Here is a 20,904-nt window from a genome sequence, read left to right as displayed (position 1 = left end):
GATTAGTCATCAACTTTATCCACATCAGTGTATACCTGTCAATCCCAGTCTGCCAGTTCATCCCGCCACCACCCCCACCCCCCGCTGCTTTCCCCCCTTGGTGTGCATACATTTGTTCTCTATATCTGTGTCTCAATTTCTGCCCTGCAAACCGGTTCATCTGTACCATTTTTCTAGGTTCCACATATATGCGTTAATATACGATATTTCTTTTCTCTTTCTGACTTCACTTTGTATGACAGGCTCTAGATCCATCCACGTCTCAACAAATGACCCAATTTCGTTCCTTTTTATGGCTGAGTAATATTCCATTGTATATATGTACCACATCTTCTTTATCCATTCGTCTGTCAATGGGCATTTAGGTTGCTTCCGTGTTCTGGCTATTGTAAATAGTGCTGCAATGAACATTGGGGTGCGTGTGTCTTTTTGAATTATGGTTTTCTCTGGGTATATGGCCAGTAGTGGGATTGCTGGGTCAGATGGTAATTCTATTTTTAGTTTTTTAAGGAACCTCCATACTGTTCTCCATAGTGGCTGCATCAATTTACATTCCCACCAACAGTGCAAGAAGGTTCCCTTTTCTCCACACCCTCTCCAGCAATTGCTGTTTTTAGGTTTTCTGATGATGCCCATTCTAACTGGTGTGAGGTGATACCTCACTGTAGTTTTGATTTGCATTTCTCTAATAATTAGTGATGTTGAGCAGCTTTTCATGTGCTCCTTGGCCATCTGTATGTCTTCGTTGGAGAAATGTCTATTTAGGTCGTCTTCCCATTTTTTGATTGGGTCTTTTTTTTTTTTTAATATTGAGCTGCATGAGATGTTTATATGTTTTGGAGATTAATCCTTTGTCTGCTGATTTGTTTGCAAATATTTTCTTCCACTCTGAGGGTAGTCTTTTCATCTTGTTCATGGTTTCCTTTGCTGTGCAAAAGCTTTTAAGTTTCATTAGGTCCCATTTGTTTATTTTATTTTTTTATTAGTATTTTACATCTTTATTGGAATATAATTGCTTTACAATGGTGTGTGAGTTTCTGCTTTATAACAAAGTGAACCAGTTATACATATACATATGTTGCCATATCTCTTGCCTCTTGCGTCTCCCTCCCTCCCACCCTCCCTATCCCACCCCTCCAGGCGGTCACAAAGCACGGAGCCGATCTCCCTGTGCCATGCAGCTGCTTCCCACTAGCTATCTATTTTACGTTTGGTAGTGTATATATGTCCATGCCTCTCTCTCGCCCTGTCACAGCTCACCCTTCCCCCTCCCCATATCCTCAAGTCCATTCTCCAGTAGGTCTGTGTCTTTATTCCTGTCTTACCCCTAGGTTCTTCATGACATTTTTTTTTTCTTAAATTCCATATATATGTGTTAGCATACGGTATATGTCTTTCTCTTTCTGACTTACTTCACTCTGTATGACAGACTCTAGGTCTATCCACCTCATTACAAATAACTCAATTTCATTTCTTTTTATGGCTGAGTAATATTCCATTGTATATATGTGCCACATCTTCTTTATCCATTCATCCGATGATGGACAATTAGGTTGTTTCCATCACTGGGCTATTGTAAATAGAGCTGCAATGAACATTTTGGTACATGACTCTTTTTGAATTATGGTTTTCTCAGGGTATATGCCCAGTAGTAGGATTGTTGGGTCATATGGTAGTTCTGTTTGTAGCTTTTTAAGGAACCTCCATACTGTTCTCCATAGTGGCTGTAACAATTCACATTCCCACCAGCAGTGCAAGAGTGTTTCCTTTTCTCGACACCCTCTCCAGCATTTATTGTTTCGAGATTTTTTGATGATGGCCGTTCTGACTGGTGTGAGATGGTATCTCATTGCAGTTTTGATGTGCATTTCTCTAATGATTAATGAAGTTGAGCATTCTTTCATGTGTTTGTTGGCAGTCTGTATATCTTCTTCAGAGAAATGTCTATTTAGCTCTGCACATTTTTGGATTGGGTTGTTTGTTTTTTTGTTATTGAGCTGCATGAGCTGCTTATAAATTTTGGAGATTAATCCTTTGTCAGTTGCTTCATTTGAAATATTTTCTCCCATTCTGGGGGTTGTCTTTTGGTCTTGTTTATGGTTTCCTTTGCTGTGCAAAAGCTTTGAAGTTTCATTAGGTCCCATTTGTTTATTTTTGTTTTTATTTCCATTTCTCTGGGAGGTGGGTCAAAAAGGATCTTGCTGTGATTTATGTCATAGAGTGTTCTGCCTATGTTTTCCTCTAAGAGTTTGATAGTTTCTGGGGTCACATTTATGTCTTTAATCCATTTTGAGCTTATTTTTGTGCATGGTGTTAGGGAGTGATCTAATCTCATACTTTTACATGTACCTGTCCAGTTTTCCCAGGACCACTTATCGAAGAGGCTGTCCTCTCTCCACTGTACATTCCTGCCTCCTTTATCAAAGATAAGATGACCATATTTGTGTGGGTTTATCTCTGGGCTTTCTATCCTGTTCCATTGATCTCTCTTTCTGTTTTTGTGCCAGTACCATACTGTCTTGATTACTGTAGCTTTGTAGTATAGTCTGAAGTCAGGGAGCCTGATTCCTCCAGCTCCGTTTTTCGTTCTCAAGATTGCTTTGGCTATTCGGGGTCTTTTGTGTTTCCATACAAATTGTGAAATTTTTTGTTCTAGTTCTTTGAAAAATGCCAGTGGTAGTTTGATAGGGATTGCATTGAATCTATAGATTGCTTTGGGTAGTAGAGTCATTTTCACAATGTTGATTCTTCTAATCGAAGACCACGGTATATCTCTCCATATATTTGTATCATCTTTAATTTCTTTCATCAGTGTCTTATAATTTTCTGCATACAGGTCTTTTGTCTCCTTAGGTAGGTTTATTCGTAGATATTTTTTTCTTTTTGTTGCAGTGGTAAATGGGAGTGTTTTCTTGATTTCACTTTCAGATTTTTCATCATGAGTGTATAGGAATGCCAGAGATATCTGTGCAGTAATTTTGTATCCTGCTACTTTACCAAATTCATTGATTAGCTCTAGTAGTTTTCTGGTGGCATCTTTAGGATTCTCTATGTATAGTACCATGTCATCTGCAAACACTGACAGCTTTACTTCTTCTTTTCCGATTTGGATACCTTTTATTTCCTTTTCTTCTCTGATTGCTGTGGCTAACACTTCGAAAACTATGTTGAATAAGAGTGGTGAGAGTAGGCAGCCTTGTCTTCTTCCTGATCTTAGTGGAAATGCTTTCACTTTTTCACCATTGAGGATGATGTTGGCTGTGGGCTTCTCATATATGGCCTTTATTATGTTGAGGAAAGTTCCCTCTGTGACTACTTTCTGAAGAGTTTTTATCATAAATGGGTGTTGAATTTTGTCAAAGGCTTTCTCTGCATCTATTGAGATGATCATATGGTTTTTTTCCTTCAATTTGTTAATATGGTTTATCACATTCATTGATTAGCTCTAGTAGTTTTCTGGTGGCATCTTTAGGATTCTCTATGTATAGTACCATGTCATCTGCAAACACTGACAGCTTTACTTCTTCTTTTCCGATTTGGAAAAGTTTTCCGATTTGGAAAAGTTTTGCGTATATTGAAGAATCCTTGCATTCCTGGAATAAACTCCACTTGATCATGGTGTATGATCCTTTTAATGTGCTGTTGGATTCTGTTTGCTAGTATTTTGTTGAGGATTTTTGCATCTATGTTCATCAGTGATATTGGCCTGTAGTTTCCTTTCTTTGTGACATCTTTGTCTGGTTTTGGTATCAAGGTGTTTGTTGCCTCGTAGAAGGAATTTGGGAGTGTTCCTCCCTCTGCTATATTTTGGAAGAGTTTGAGAAGGATAGGTGTTAGCTCTTCTCTAAATGTTTGATAGAATTCGCCCGTGAAGCCATCTGGTCCTGGGCTTTTGTTTGTTGGAAGATTTTAAATCACAGTTTCAATTTCAGTGCTTGTGATTGGTCTGTTCATATTTTCTATTTCTTCCTGTTTCAGTCTTGGCAGATTGTGCATTTCTAAGAATTTGTCCATTTCTTCCAGGTTGTCCATTTTATTGGCATAGAGTTCCTTGTAATAATCTCTCATGATCTTTTTTATTTCTGCAGTGTCAGTCGTTACTTCTCTTTTTTCATTTCTAATTCTATTGATTTGAGTCTTCTCCCTTTTGTTCTTGATGAGTCTGGCTAATGGTTTATCTATTTTGTTTATCTTCTCGAAGAACCAGCTTTTAGTTTTATTGATCTTTGCTATTGTTTCCTTCATTTCTTTTTCATTTATTTCTGATCTGATTTTTATGATTTCTTTCCTTCTGCTAACTTTGGGGTTTTTTGTTCTTCTTTCTCTAATTGCTTTAGGTGCAAGGTTAGGTTGTATATTCGAGATGTTTCCTGTTTCTTAAGGTGGGCTTGTATTGCTATAAACTTCCCTCTTAGAACTGCTTTTGCTGCATCCCATAGGTTTTGGGTCATGGTGTCTCCATTGTCATTTGTTTCTAGGTATTTTTTAATTTCCTCTTTGATTTCTTCAGTGGTCACTTCGTTATTAAGTAACGTATTGTTTAGCCTCCATGTGTTTGTATTTTTTAGAGATCTCCTCCTGTAATTGATATCTCGTCTCATGGTGTTGTGGTTGAAAAAGATACTTGATACAATTTCAATTTTCTTAAATTTACCAAGGCTTGATTTGTGACCCAAGATATGATCTATCCTGGAGAATGTTCCATGAGCACTTGAGAAAAATGTGTATTCTGTTGTTTTTGAATGGAGTTTCGTATAAATATCAATTAAGTCCATCTTGTTTAATGTATCATTTAAAGCTTGTGTTTCCTTATTTATTTTCGTTTTGGATGATCTGTCCATTGGTGAAATTGCGGTGTTAAAGTCCCCTACTATGAATGCGTTACTGTCGATTTCCCCTTTTATGGCTGTTAGTATTTGCCTTATGTATTGAGGTGCTCCTATGTTGGGTGCATAAATATTTACAATTGTTATATCTTCTTCTTGGATCAATCCCTTGGTCATTATGTAGTGTCCTTCTTTGTCTCTTGTAATAGTCTTTATTTTAAAGTCTATTTTGTCTGATATGAGAATTGCTACTCCAGCTTTCTTTTGGTTTCCATTTGCATGGAATATCTTTTTCCATCCCCTTACCTTCAGTGTGTATGTGTCTCTAGGTCTGAAGTGGGTCTCTTGTAGACAGCATATATATGGGTCTTGTTTTTGTATCCATTCAGCCAATCTGTGTCTTTTGGTGAGAGCATTTAGTCCATTTACATTTAAGGTAATTATCGATATGTATGTTCCTATTCTCATTTTCTTAATTGTTTTGGGTTCATTATTATAGGTCTTTTCCTTCTCTTGTGTTTCTTGTCTAGAGAAGTTCCTTTAGCATTTGTTGTAAAGCTGGTTTGGTGGTGGTGAACTCTCTCAGCTTTTGCTTGTCTGTAAAGGTTTTAATTTCTCCATCAAATGTGAATGAGATCCTTGCTGGGTAGAGTAATCTTGGTTGTAGGTTTTTCTCCTTCATCACTTTCAGTATGTCCTGCCAGTCCCTTCTGGCTTGCAGAGTTTCTGCTGAGAGATCAGCTGTGAACCTTATGGGGATTCCCTTGTGTGTTATTTGTTGTTTTTCCCTTGCTACTTTTAATATGCTTTCTTTGTATTTAATTTTTGACAGTTTGATTAATATGTGTCTTGGCGTATTTCTCCTTGGATTTATCCTGTATCAGACTCTCTGTGCTTCCTGGACTTGATTAACTATTTCCTTTCCCATATTAGGGAAGTTTTCAACTATAATCTCTTCAAATATTTTCTCAGTCCCTTTCTTTTTCTCTTCTTCTTCTGGAACCCCTATAATTCGAATGTCGGTTCATTTAATGTTGTCCCAGAGGTCTCTGAGACTGTCTTCAGCTCTTTTCATTCTTTTTTCTTTATTCTGCTCTGCAATAGTTATTTCCACTATTTTATCTTCCAGGTCACTTATCCATTCTTCTGCCTCTGTTATTCTGCTATTGATCCCATCTAGAGTCTTTTTCATTTCATTTATTGTGTTGTTCATCATTGTTTGTTTCATCTTTAGTTCTTCTACGTCCTTGTTAAATGTTTCTTGCATCTTTTCTATTCTATTTCCAAGATCTTGGATCATCTTTACTATCATTATTCTGAATTCTTTTTCAGGTAGACTGCCTATTTCCTCTTCATTTGTTAGGTCTGGTGGGTTTTTATTTTGCTCCTTCATCTGCTGTGTGTTTTTCTGTCTTCTCATTTTGCTTATCTTATTGTGTTTGGGGTCTCCTTTTTGCAGGCTGCAGGTTTGTAGTTCCCGTTGTTTTTGATGTCTGTCCCCAGTGGCTAAAGTTGGTTCAGTGGGTTGTGTAGGCTTCCTGGTGGAGGGGACTAGTGCCTGTGTTCTGGTGGATGAGCCTGATCTTGTCTTTCTGGTGGGCAGGTGCACATCTGGTGGTGTGTTTTGGGGTGTCTGTAGCCTTATTATGATTTTAGGCAGCCTCTCTGCTAATGGGTGGGGTTGTGTTCCTGTTTTGCTATTTGTTGGCTTAGGTTTTCCAGCACTGTAGGTTGCTGGTCGTTGAGTGAAGCTGGGTGCTGGTGTTGAGATGGAGGTCTCTGGGAGATTTTCGTCGTTTGGTATTATGTGGAGCTGGGAGGTCTCTTGTGGACCAGTGTCCTGAAGTTGGCTCTCCCACTTCAGAGGCACAGCACTGACTCCTGGCTGTAGCACCAAGAGCCTTTCATCTACATGGCTCAGAGTAAAAGTAAGAAAAAGTAGAGAGAAAGAATTAGTAGAAGTAGGAAAGAAAGGAGGGAAGGAAGGAAGGAACAAAGGAAGAAAGAAAGAAAAGAAAAGAAGGAAAGAAAGGAGGGAGGGAGGCAGGAAGGAAGGAAGGAGGGAAGGAAGAAAAAAAAGAAAGAAAGAAGATACAGTAAAATAAAATAAAGTATAGTAAAGTTATTAAATTAAAAAATAATTATTTAGAAAAAAAAAGGGACTGATAGAACCTTAGGACAAATGGTGGAAGCAAAGCTATACAGACAAAATCTTACACAGAAGCATACACATACACCCTCACAAAAAGAGGTAAAGGGGAAAAAATCATAAATCTTGCTCTTAAAGTCCACCTCCTCAATTTGGGATGATTTGTTGTCTAAAGGCGGGAAGCAAGGAAGGTAGGAAGGAGGGAAAGAAAGAAAGAAAGAAAGAAAGAAAGAAAGAAAGAAAGAAAGGGTAAAGTATAATAAAGTTATTAAAATTAATTATTAAGAAAAAAGATTTTTTAAAAAGGGATAGAACCCTAGGACACATGGTGGAAGCAAAGCTATACAGACAAAATCTCACACAGAAGCATATACATACACACTCACAAAAATAGCAAAAGGGGAAAAAATCATAAATCTTGCTCTCGAAGTCCGCCTCCTCAATTTGGGATGATTCATTGTCTATTCATGTATTCCACAGACGCAGGGTACATCAAGTTGATTGTGGAGCTTTAATCCGCTGCTTCTGAGGCTGCTGGGAGAGATTTCCCTTTCTCTTCTTTGTTCTCACAGCTCACAGGGGCTCAACTTTGGATTTGGCCCCGCCTCTGCGTGTAGGTCGCTGGAGGGCGTCTGTTTTTTGCTCAGAGAGGACGGTGTTAAAGGAGCCGCTGATTGGGGGGCTCTGGCGCACTCATGCCGGGGATAGGGAGGGGCACGGCGTGCGGGGCGAGCCTGCGGCGGCAGAGGCCTGCGTGACGTTGCACCAGCCTGAGGCCCCCTGTGCGTTCTCCCGGGAGAGTTATCCCTGGATTCCGGGAACCTGGCAGTGGGGGGCTGCACAGGCTCCCCGGAAGAGGGGTGTGGATAGTGACCTGTGCTCGCACACAGGCCCCTTGGTGGCGGCAGCAGCAGCCTTAGCATCTCCCGCCCGTCTCTGGGGTCCGTGCTTTTAGCCGCGACTCGCGCCCGTCTCTGGAGTCCGCGCTTTTAGCCGTGGCTCGTGCCTGTCTCTGGGGTCCGTGCTTTTAGCCTCGGCTCGCGCCTGTCTCTGGAGTTCCTTTAAGCAGCGCTCTTAAACCCCTCTCCTCGCGCACCAGGAAACAAAGAGGGAAGAAAAAGTCTCTTGCCTCTTCGGCAGCTCCAGACCTTTTCCCGGACTCCCTCCCGGGTAGCCGTGGTGCACTAACCCCTTCAGGCTGTGTTCACGCAGCCAACCCCAGTCCTCTCGCTGCGCTCCGACCAAAGCCCGAGCCTCAGCTCTCAGCCCGGCCCGCCCCGACGGGTGAGCAGAGAAGCCTCTTGGGCTGGTGAGTGCCGGTTGGCAGCGATCTTCTGTGTGGGAAACTCCCCGGTTTGCCCTCCGCACCCCTGTTGCTGTGCTCTCCTTTGCGGCTTCGAAGCTCCCCCCTCTGCCTCCCGCAGTCTCCGCCCGTGAAGGGGCTTCCTAGTGTGTGGAAACCTTTCCTCCTTCACAGCTCCCTCTCACTGGTGCAGGTGCCGTCCCTATCCTTTTGTCTCTGTTTTTTCTTTTGCCCTACCCAGGTACGTGGGGAGTTTCTTGCATTTTGGGAGGTCTGAGGTCTTCTGCCAGCGTTCAGTAGGTGTTCAGTAGGAGTTGCTTCACGTGTAGATGTATTTCTGGTGTATCTGTGGGGAGGAAGGTGATCTCTGCATCTTACTCTTCTGCCATCTTCCCCTCCGCCTCCATTGTCATTTGTTTCTAGGTATTTTTTAATTTCCTCTTTGATTTCTTCAGTGGTCACTTCGTTATTAAGAGTGTATTGTTTAGCCTCCATGTGTTTGTATTTTTTACAGATCTTTTCCTGTAATTGATGTCTAGTTTCATAGCGCTGTGGTCCGAAAAGATACTTGATACAATTTCAATTTTCTTAAATTTACCAAGGCTTGATTTGTGACCCAAGATATGATCTATCCTGGAGAATGTTCCATGAGCACTTGAGAAAAATGTGTATTCTGTTGTTTTTGAATGGAGTTTCGTATAAATATCAATTAAGTCCATCTTGTGTAATGTATCATTTAAAGCTTGTGTTTCCTTATTTATTTTCATTTTGGATGATCTGTCCATTGGTGAAATTGAGGTGTTAAAGTCCCCTACTATGAATGCGTTACTGTCGATTTCCCCTTTTATGGCTGTTAGTATTTGCCTTATGTATTGAGGTGCTCCTATGTTGGGTGCATAAATATTTACAATTGTTATATCTTCTTCTTGGATCAATCCCTTGGTCATTATGTAGTGTCCTTCTTTGTCTCTTGTAATAGTCTTTATTTTAAAGTCTATTTTGTCTGATATGAGAATTGCTACTCCAGCTTTCTTTTGGTTTCCATTTGCATGGAATATCTTTTTCCATCCCCTTACCTTCAGTGTGTATGTGTCTCTAGGTCTGAAGTGGGTCTCTTGTAGACAGCATATATATGGGTCTTGTTTTTGTATCCATTCAGCCAATCTGTGTCTTTTGGTGAGAGCATTTAGTCCATTTACATTTAAGGTAATTATCGATATGTATGTTCCTATTCTCATTTTCTTAATTGTTTTGGGTTCATTATTATAGGTCTTTTCCTTCTCTTGTGTTTCTTGTCTAGAGAAGTTCCTTTAGCATTTGTTGTAAAGCTGGTTTGGTGGTGGTGAACTCTCTCAGCTTTTGCTTGTCTGTAAAGGTTTTAATTTCTCCATCAAATGTGAATGAGATCCTTGCTGGGTAGAGTAATCTTGGTTGTAGGTTTTTCTCCTTCATCACTTTCAGTATGTCCTGCCAGTCCCTTCTGGCTTGCAGAGTTTCTGCTGAGAGATCAGCTGTGAACCTTATGGGGATTCCCTTGTGTGTTATTTGTTGTTTTTCCCTTGCTACTTTTAATATGCTTTCTTCGTATTTAATTTTTGACAATTTGATTAATATGTGTCTTGGCGTATTTCTCCTTGGATTTATCCTGTATCGGACTCTCTGTGCTTCTTGGACTTGATTAACTATTTCCTTTCCCATATTAGGGAAGTTTTCAACTATAATCTCTTCAAATATTTTCTCAGTCCCTTTCTTTTTCTCTTCTTCTTCTGGAACCCCTATAATTCGAATGTTGGTGCATTTAATGTTGTCCCAGAGGTCTCTGAGACTGTCCTCAGCTCTTTTCATTCTTTTTTCTTTATTCTGCTCTGCAATAGTTATTTCCACTACTTTATCTTCCAGGTCACTTATCCATTCTTCTGCCTCAGTTATTCTGCTATTGATCCCTTCTAGAGTATTTTTAATTTCATTTATTTTGTTGTTCATCATTGCTTGTTTCCTCTTTAGTTCTTCTACGTCCTTGTTAAATGTTTCTTGCATTTTCTCTATTGTATTTACAAGATCTTGGATCATCTTTACTATCATTATTCTGAATTCTTTTTCAGGTAGACTGCCTATTTCCTCTTCATTTGTTAGGTCTGGTGGGTTTTTATCTTGCTCCTTCATCTGCTGTGTGTTTTTCATTTTGCTTATCTTACTGTGTTTGGGGTCTCCTTTTGCAGACTGCAGATTCGTGGTTCCCGTTGTTTTTGATGTCTGTCCCCAGTGGCTAAAGTTGGTTCAGTGGGTTGTGTAGGCTTCCTGGTGGAGGGGACTAGTGCCTGTGTTCTGGTGGATGAGGCTGGATCTTGTCTTTCTGGTGGGCAGGTCCACGTCTGGTGGTGTGTTTTGGGGTGTCTGTAGCCTTATTATGATTTTAGGCAGCCTCTCTGCTAATGGGTGGGGTTGTGTTCCTGTCTTACTAGTTGTTTGGCATAGGTTTTCCAGCACTGTAGGTTGCTGGTCGTTGAGTGAAGCTGGGTGTTGGTGTTGAGATGGAGATCTCTGGGAGATTTTCACCGTTTGATATTACATGGAGCTGGGAGGTCTCTTGTGGACCAGTGTCCTGAAGTTGGCTCTCCCACCTAAGAGGCATAGCAGTGACTCCTGGCTGCAGCGCCAATAGCCTTTTATCCACATGGCCATTCTATAGTGGCAGGCTGGGACTTTTGGAGCTGGGTGCTTCCGTAGTCATGTTCTTTCAGTCCATTGCCTGTCCAAGTTTTTTCCTCCTACGCCATGTGAAATGTCACTGGGCCTTGTCTTACGGAATTTTCCAACTCCATCAGCAGCAGGAGTGCCACATCCCAGTGGTGACATTGAGAAGACCCATTCACTGGAGTGATGGGACCAAAACCCTGAGTAAGACTGACGAGCCACAGAACCACGTCTGCTCCTGCGCCAAGCCCAAGGCTCTCCACTTGCACTTGTGCAGTCGCTGTTCCATTTGTTTATATTTGTTTTTATTTCCATTACTCTAGGAGGTGGATCAAAAAATATCTTGCTGTGATTTATGTCAAAGAGTGTTCTTCCTATGTTTTCCTCTAAGCATTTTATAGTGTCCGGTCTTACATTTAGGTCTCTAATTTATTTTGAGTTTATTTTTGTGTATGGTGTTAGGGAGTGTTCTAATTTCATTCTTTTACATGTAGCTGTCCAGTTTTCCCAGCACCACTTATTGAAGAAACTGTCTTTTCTCCACTGTATATCCTTGCCTCCTTTGTCATAGATTAGTTGACGATAGGTGCATGGGTTTACCTCTGGGCTTTCTATCTTGTTCCATTGATCTATATTTCTGTTTTTGTGCCAGTACCATATTGTCTTGATTACTGTAGCTTTGAAGTCAGGGAGTCTGATTCCTCCAGCTCTGTATTTCTCCCTCAAGACTGCTTTGGCTATTCGGAGTCTTCTGTGTCTCCATACAAATTTTAAGATTTTTTGTTGTAATTCTGTAAAAAATGCCATTGGTATTTTGATAGGGATTGCATTGAATCTGTAGATTGCTTTGGGTAGTATAGTCATTTTCACAATACTGATTCTTCCAATTCAAGAACATGGTATGTCTCTCCATCTGTTGGTATCATCTGTAATTTCTTTCGTCAGTGTCTTATAGTTTTCTGCATACAGGTCTTTTGTCTCCCTAGGTAGGTTTATTCCTAGGTGTTTTCTTTTTGTTGCAAAGGTAAATGGCAGTGTTTCCTTAATTTCTCTTTCAGATTTTTCATCATTAGTATATAGGAATGCAAGAGATTTCTGTGCATTAATTTTATATCCTGCAGCTTTACCAAATTCATTGATTACCTCTAGTAGTTTTCTGGTGGCATCTTTAGGATTCTCTATGTATAGTATCATGTCATCTGCAAACAGTGACAGTTTCACTTCTTCATTTCCTATTCATATTCCTTTTATTTCTTTTTTTCTCTGATTGCCATGGCTAGGACTTCCAAAACTATGTTTAATAATAGTGGTGAGAGTGGACATCCTTGTCTTGTTCCTGGTCTTAGAGGAAATGCTTTCAGTTTTTCACCATTGAGAATGGTGTTTGCTTTGCGTTTGTCATATATGGCCTTTATTATGTTGAGGTAGGTTCCCTCTATGCCCACTTTCTAGAGAGTTTTTATCATAAATGGGTGTTGAATTTTGCCAAAAGCTTTTTCTGCATCTATTGAGATGATCATATGGTTTTTATTCTTCAATTTGTTAATATGGTGTATCACATTGATTGATTTGCATATATTGAAGAATCCTTGCATCTTTGGGATAAATCCCACTTGATCATGGTGTATGATCCTTTTCATGTGTTGTTGGATTCTGTTTGCTAGTATTTTGTTGAGGATTTTTGCATCTATGTTCATAAATGATATTGGCCTGTAATTTTTTTTTTTTGTAGTATCTTTGTCTGGTTTTGGTATCAGGGTGATGGTGACCTCATAGAATGAGTTTCAGAGTGTTCCTTCCTCTGCAATTTCTTGGAAGAGTTTGAGAAGGATAGGTGTTAGCTCTTCTCTAAATGTTTGATAGAATTCACCTCTGAAGCTATCTGGTCCTGGACTTTTGTTTGTTGGAAGACGTTTAATCACAGTTTCATTTTCATTACTTGTGATTGGTCTGTTCATATTATTTTCTGTTTCTTCCTGGTTCAATCTTGGAAGGTTATACCTCTCTAAGAATTTGTCCATTTCTTCCAGATTTTCCATTTTAGTGGCTAGAGTTACTTGTAGTAGTCTCTTAGGATGCTTTGTATTTCTGTGGTGTCTGTTGTTACTTCTCCTTTTTCATTTCTAATTTTATTGATTTAAGTCCTCTCCCTCTTTTTCTTGATGAGTCTGGCTAATGGTTTATCACTTTTGTTTATCTCCTCAAAGGACCAGCTTTTAGTTTTATTGATCTTTGCTATTGTTTTCTTTGTTTCTATTTCATTTATTTCTGCTGTGATCTTTATGATTTCTTTCCTTCTGCTAACTTTTGGTTTTGTTTGTTCTTCTTTCTTTAGTTCCTTTAGGTGTAAGGTTAAATTGTTTATTTGAGATTTTTCTTGTATTTTGAGGTAGGATTGTATTGGTATAAACTTCCCTCTTAGAACTGCTTTTGCTGCATCCCATAGGTTTTGGATCATCGTGTTTTCATTGTCATTTGTCTCTAGGTATTTTTTGATTTCCTCTTTGATTTTTTCAGTGATTTCTTGGTTATTTAGTAACGTATTTAGCCTCTATGCATTTGTGTTTTTTACGTTTTTTCCTTGTAATTCACTTCTAATCTCATAGCGTTGTGGGCAGAAAACATGCTTGATATGATTTCAATTTTCTTAAATTTACTGTGGCTTGATTTGTGACCCAAGATGTGATCTATCCTGGAGAATATTCCATGTGCACTTAAGAAGAAGGTGTAATCTGCTGTTTTTGGATGGAATGTCCTATAAATATCAATTAAATCTATTTGGTCTATTGTGTCATTTAAAGCTTGTGTTTCCTTATTAATTTTCTGTTTGGATGATCTGTCCATTGGTGTAAGTGAGGTTTACAGCCCCCCAATATTATTGTGTTACTGTCGATTTCCTCCTTTATAGTTGGTAGCAGTTGCCTTATGTATTGAGGTGCTCTATGTTGGGTGCATATATATTTATAATTGTTATATCTTCTTCTTGCATTCATCCCTTGATCATTATGTAGTGTCCTTCCTTTCTTCTTGTAACATTCTTTATTTTAAAGTCTATTTTATCTGATATGAGTATTGTTACTCCAACTTTCTTCTGATTTCCATTTGCATGGAATATCTTTTCTATCCACTCACTTTCAGTCTGTATGTGTCCCTAGGCCTAAAGTGGGTCTCTTGTAGACAGCACATATATGGGTCTTGTTTTTGTGTCCATTCAGCAAGCTTGTGTCTTTTGTTTGGAGCATTTAATCCATTCATGTTTTAGGTAATTATCAATATGTATGTTCCTATGACCATTTTCTTAATTGTTTTGGGTTTGTGTTTGTCGGTCCTTTTCTTCTCTTGTGTTTCCCTCTTAGTGAAGTTCCTTTAGCATTTCTTGTACAGCTGGTTTGGTGGTGCTGAATTCTCTTAGCTTTTGTTTGTCTGTAAAGCTTTTGATTTCTCCATACAATCTGAATGAGATCCTTGCCAGGTAGAGTAATCTTGGTTGTAGGTTCTTCCCTTTCATCTCTTTAAGTGTGTCATGCCACTCCCTTCTGGCTTGTAGAGTTTTTGCTGAGAAATCAGCTGTTAACCTTATGGGAATTCCCTTGTATATTATTTGTCATTTTTCCCTTGCTGCTTTCAATAATTTTTCTTTGTTTTTAATTTTTGCCAATTTGATTACAATGTGTCTCGGCGTGTTTCTCCGTGGGTTTATCCTGTATGGGACTCTCTGCGCTTCCTGGACTTGCGTGGCTATTTCCTTTCCCATGTTAGGGAATTTTTTGACTATAATCTCTTCACATATTTTCTTGGGTCCTTTCTCTCTCTCTTCTCATTCTGGCACCCCTATAATGCGAATGTTGTTGCATTTAATATTGTCCCAGAGGTCTCTTAGGCTCTCTTCATTTCTTTTCATTCTGTTTTCTTTATTCTGTTCTACAGCAGTGAGTTCCACCATTCTGTCTTCCAGGTCACTTATCCGTTTTCTGCCTCCGTTATTCTTCTATTGATTCCTTCTAGTGTAGTTTTCATTTCAGTTATTGTACTGTTCATCTCTGTTTGTTCTTTAATTCTTTTAGGTCTTTGTTAAATATTTCTTGCATCTTCTCAATCTTTGCCTCCATTCTTTTTCTGGGGTCCTGGATCATCTTCACTATCATTATTCTGAATTCTTTTTCTGGAAGGTTGCCTATCTCCTCTTCATTTAGTTGTTTTTCTGGGGTTTTATCTTGTTTCTTCATCTGGTACATAGCCCTCTGCCTTTTCATTTTGTTTATCTTTCTGTGAATGTGGTTTTCATTCCCCAGGCTGCAGGATTGTAGTTCTTCTTGCTTCTGCTCTCTGCCCATTGGTGGATGAGGATATCTAAGGGGCTTGTGCCTGAAACTGCCTTTTACCCCTTGTTCTCCTTCTAGACAGTTGCCGTGGGTTTTTAGGCTCTGCATATGGGAAGATCAGATTCCTTCCATAGAGTGTTATAAACGTGCGCTTGATGCATTCTCAAGGTTTTAGCGGCTGGCTAGGCAAGTCTGAAATACGTAGGGTAGCCTGGAACTCTGCAGCATGGCCTGAAGCTGCTGCCCACAGGTGGAATGTCTTCGTCCTGTAGTCTTCTTTTTCTTAATTTAGGATTCAGAGGCCGTAATAATAATTCTTAGTGGGAAATGTCTTATATTTTGATTGAATTTTGAAATTTCATTTATTAGCCATGTTGGATTATGAACTATTTTCAGGAAAATGTGACCCTATTTTATCATGTGGTGTTGTTAATACTCAACTTTCATGGCTAAAAGAGAGAGAAGTTTGTAGTTATTTTGTGAATTTATGACCATTTAGTTAGCTAATTTTAATAAGTCTATGCTTCATATTTATAAAGCTTCATATTTATAATTGTGGAGAATTATAAACATATATAAACATTTTTTTCCAATTTTGGTGAAAAGAATTATTTTATAAATTAAGATAATTCATGGATTGGCAGGCATTTTTCTGGAAATCTCTATAACTTTCTATAATCTTTATTATTAACTTTGAATACTTATATAATTAAAATAATTGTAAGCAGTAGTGCCTGTTAGGATGTTTGATTGAATTTTGAAACCCAATTTATGCTTTTCCTTTTGCAAAGCTTACTTTTCCATTACAGACTAGACTGTTTTGAACATCCAAAATTGTACTATCCAATGGTAAATAATAATTTTAGTATTATTTTACATTAGAATGATTGTGAATGCATATTTCACCCATTTTTTAAATCTTCCTTTAAAGCATAACATACTGTCTTAAATCACTGCATATACCTATGTTCTTTAGAATTGGTCAATTGAATGTTGTAGACTATGGGATAATTAAATCTGATATTGAATGTAAGTGGCTGTTATTGTCATATTGAAAGATCGAATGCATAATGTGATTTTTCTCTTAGTAGAGCAATATATTATGAGAAGTTTGGATAAGGAATTCCAGGACTGTGAAATAGTTCTATGTGTGTTTCTTAGCACTATCTTAGGTGGAAACATATACAAGAAGTGAAATACCATGTTCTTGAGAAATCTCTAATTATTGTAGGAGAAAGTTTGAATTCATAAAATCATTAGAACCATGTTTCAAAAATTAAAGGAGTGAGAGAGACTTCTATTTAGGATTAGGGAAGGAAGTATTAGAACTTCTATTTCTATTTATTTTTAATGCTTTATATATGTTTTATAATGAATAATATAATATATGTATTTTATATAAATTTATAAAATATAAATATGTCTTTGTATTGTATAAATATTTATATATTTGGAGTGAATGCTTACAGATTTCTTATTGATGGAAATGTGTTAATGCTGTTAACAAGAGGAAGCCAAAGGTATCAATGTGGACTGCAGAGTTGGAAAAGTCTTTATAGAATAGGTAGATTTAAAAAACAAAGTAGAGTTTAAGATACAGAGAGGATTTGGATAGTTGTAGAGAATGATGGAGTGTGCAAAGTATTATGTTTAGGAGAGTATCATTAACAATGATGTAAGTACTCAACATTAGTTTATTTCCTTCTTTGGTTGATAGTATAGTTCTCAAAACCAAAAAATCTTCTTTCTCCCTTACCTTTCACTTCTAATTGGTTATCTAATGCTGTTGTTTCTAACTCTTAATATCTAGCTCTTAAAATCTAACTAATTTAAGGGTTTTTAATGCTTAAATATCTTTTGAATCTTCCCCCTTTTCTTCGTCTCCACAGACCTAGAACAGTTCAAGTCCTCATTTCCTCTTTCCTGGTTTTTAGAGTTTCAAGCACATTCTCTTAGCCTAGGAGAGGGATGCATGTGAGTAACATAATGGAACACAAATTGTATCTGGGACATTATCATAAACCATGCTTCATATTACCCTCATTTGTCCTCATCTTTGTCATCTCTTTTTGTGTTTACTAGGCTTCTATTTGCTTTGGCCTTTATTCATAACCTTCTTTCTTACTGCAGTAGCCCTCATTCTTACTGCATTGTTTCCTGGCTACACTTTGCATTCTTCCTTAATGATATTTTCGTAGGATTACATCTTGATTAGTGTATGCCTCCACTGTCCCCTCAGGAGTTACAATCATTGACCTATCCTAAGACCACTGTTATTCTGTGCACTTCTCAGATACAGCCTACTCTACCCCTTATATCTTGACATTAGCTTGGAACCAGACATCTCTGACCAGAACTAATTGCAGTATCTTTAGAATCAATCTTTTTGTTTCCAGTCTTGTCTACCTTTTGTTCATTCTCTGCATTTATGCTAGAGTGTTCCTTTAAAAATACAAATCTGACTATTCTGTGTTGCAGATTTAAGAGCCATCTAATTGCCTAAATTCAAACTCTTTGTTTCTTCATTGTTCATTTAAAGAATGAGGTAGTGCATACCAAGTAAGTTAAAGACAACTGTAAATTCAGAATCTTTGTCAAATAATTTTTTATGTGTTTCTTTACTTGGTACAGTTTTCTTTGCTTCTTCATGTGTCTCCCATCTTCAGTTCAGTCTAATATAGCTCTAAACAGGTTTTACTCCTGTGGTCAGTTTTCTATCTCTGTGCCCACATTTATTTTCACTCTGGTTGTATAATAGATTCTCCTTCTAGTTTTTTCTATTGCTTCTTCTTTGGTTATTAGATACACAATAACTATAGAACTTAGGCTTAGATGTTTCTCATTTAGCTTTGGATATTGATTAGGAACATAACAGACATGGTCTTTGTTCTCATGAGATTTTGCACTCGGAGACACATAAAATGAATAATTACAAATAAATATTTAATTACAAATTGTGATAAGTGCTATGAAGGAATGAAATGAATGAAAATGACAAAATATAAGAAAATAATAAGGCCTAATCTAGATTTGGTGATCAAGGATGGCCTTAAACTGAGACCTAAGTAAGTGAGATTTAGTTAAGGGAAAGCATGTGAGTTGGAGAGAGCTTTTCATTCAGGAGGAAAAGCATGTAGAAATGCCCTGAGGTGTGAAGGAGCTTGGTTAATACATGTGAGTGAATGAAAACCTTTGTGACTAAGTGTAAGAAGAAATATGGAAAGGGGAATGAAGTGAGTATGGGGTAATAAGGACCAAATCAGGTAGGGCCAAGGAAAGGAATTTTGATTTTATTCTGCTGGCAAAGGAACACCACTGAAAGATTTTAATTAGAGGAATGACATGATCTTGTTTACATTTTTAAAGGATCATTGTCACTTCTGTATGGAAGGTAAATTTGATGTTGGGTGGGGAGTGTTGGTAGTGAGGAATAGAAGTGGAGAAATCAGATTTGAGGCTATTTGAATGGTACAACTATGAAAGAATGTCTTTTAAAAATGGAATCTTTTTTTTGTTTTCTTGTCTCTCCTTTCCCATTTTTTTAAATCCAGCTTTTAACGCATTTATATTCTTTTGATTTTTTAGAAGAGATGACTAAGCTTAAAAATAACAAAGAAGTAGAACTTGAAGAATTGAAAAAAATCTTGGTAAGTGTATGGTTTCTCTTATTAATATGTAGCAATTATTTTTCAAAATAGTATTAAATCCAGTGACTTAGACTCTCATCCTATAGATGTCTTATGGTAGTTTTTCAACTAAAATATAAAAAAAACTACATTTGGTTTTAGTGAAGCCACATTTCTTATCTCTATCAATTTTTATGGTATATTTGATAACTGTCGGTGTAGGTGTTTATATTACTTAAGCATGTGTTGACAGTACGTTTAAGTGAGATCAAATATGCCTATTCTGTAGATGATTGTAAATTTGGTGTGCGTTTGATAACTTTGAGCCACAAAGCTGCAATTTTGAGAAAGATATGTATGATATCTATTCAGTACCTACGTTTAGTATTCAAATAGAATCATATTTAATGAATTTGTTAGGATAGGCTTCATTATGTTTTACTTGATTATAGTGTGTAGAGCATGGGTTGGTAAACTTTTTTTGTAAAGGACTAGATAGTAAATATTTTAGGCTTTGTGGCTATATACAGAATGTTAATTTTCTCCTCCCCTTCCATTTTTTTTTCTTTTATTTTTAACAATCTTATAAAAATGCAAGAACCATTCTTAGTTCAAGGGCCTACAAAAGAAGGTTGTGGGCTGATTTTGTCTTAGAGGCTGTAGTTTGCCAACCTTTGCTTATAAAAGACAATATTGTTTATCATTACAGGTCTTTGATTTTGGGTTTAACCAATCACATCTCTACCTGATTTTGCAACTCCTAATTCTTCCATCTCTTGGGAAGCACTATTTCCAAATGCTTATCCTTTCTTCAGTGAATTGCTTTTGCACAAATTCTTGCAAATAATAATATTTACATTTCTTTCAAATTTGATAATGTAAACTTATACTTCAGGTCTCAGCTTAAATATCAATTCTTTAGAAATCTCTCTTGACATTCCTAGCTAGTTTAGGTCTCTGTGTAGCTTGTTCCTCTAGCACCCTGAATTTTTCCTTTATAGCACTTATCACAAATGAAATTTAATTTATTTTTGGTATAATTATTTAAAGCTTTATTCACCCTTTAGAGTCTCCTTTACTTAGCACAGTAGTTGGCACATAGTAGGTGGTCAATAAATAAATAGTGGAATGCTCCAATAAGGGCTAAGAACCTTTGTCCTGTTTGCCCTGTAACCTCAGTACTTAGCACAGTAACTGACACTTTGTAAGCACTTTATAAATATTTGTTGAATGAATTAATACTAAAGTATTATTTTTACACTCCTACATGGACAAGGATTGGTTTAGGTTTTGTTTTATTTGAATAGCCGTTAGAGCATAATTAATATCTTGGTCCTTAGAATCATAATGCTTTGATGGTATCCAGCTTTTTACTTCTTAGCTGTATGACCTAGAGCAATTTACCTAAATTCTTGATGCCTTGGTTTTTCCATTTTATGAAATGGGGGAAATAATTGTACATATCTCATAGGGTGGTTGTGAAGGATGAATAAGATACATTTATTCATTTAACAAACATTTGTTGAGTTCCTTTTATGGTATACTCTGGGGATGCACTGGGGAGCAAATGGATGCATATCCTGTTTTCATGGAGCTAGTCATGAAATAATCATACTTAAATACAAGCAGCCATTCAAAGGTAATAATACAATGGTGTCAAGGGCAATAAAGGATTAGTTTACAGTGTAATAAAGGGATTTGAACTATGTAGAGAGTTTAGGAGACATTTTTTGAAAAAGTAAAGATTGAACTGAAATCCAGAGAAGGAAGGGAAGTGCTTATCAGGTAGAGAAAATATGTGCAAAGGTCATTTGATAGGAAGGAGAATGGTGAATACAACATGGAGTGAAAGAAAGAGTGTGGTGCAAAATGAGGCTAGAGAGGTAGTAGGAGCCTGTTAATTCATGGCCCTTTAAAATCATATCAACAGAATTTTATGTTTATCCTAAGAGGAATGAGAAGCTCTAAAGAATTTCAGCAGGGA

At 37.5% G+C, this 20,904-nt stretch overlaps 1 protein-coding gene across 2 annotated transcripts in view; it reads left to right on the top strand.

The window, feature by feature from the left end:
• The window catches only part of SYCP1 (synaptonemal complex protein 1), a 158,200-nt gene that overhangs the window by 38,470 nt on the left and 98,826 nt on the right, over positions 1-20,904 (top strand). For both annotated transcript variants that reach the window (XM_060287085.1, XM_060287078.1), the window contains exon 15: positions 18,880-18,941. In XM_060287085.1, coding sequence (XP_060143068.1) covers positions 18,880-18,941 — 62 coding nt within the window. The remainder of the gene's footprint in view (positions 1-18,879; positions 18,942-20,904) is intronic.

The sequence above is a fragment of the Globicephala melas genome, chromosome 1, assembly GCF_963455315.2.
Source record: "Globicephala melas chromosome 1, mGloMel1.2, whole genome shotgun sequence".
Classification (NCBI taxonomy): domain Eukaryota; kingdom Metazoa; phylum Chordata; class Mammalia; order Artiodactyla; family Delphinidae; genus Globicephala; species Globicephala melas.
Note: the sequence above shows the minus strand (reverse complement) of the source record. Positions and strands in the feature narration are given on the sequence as shown.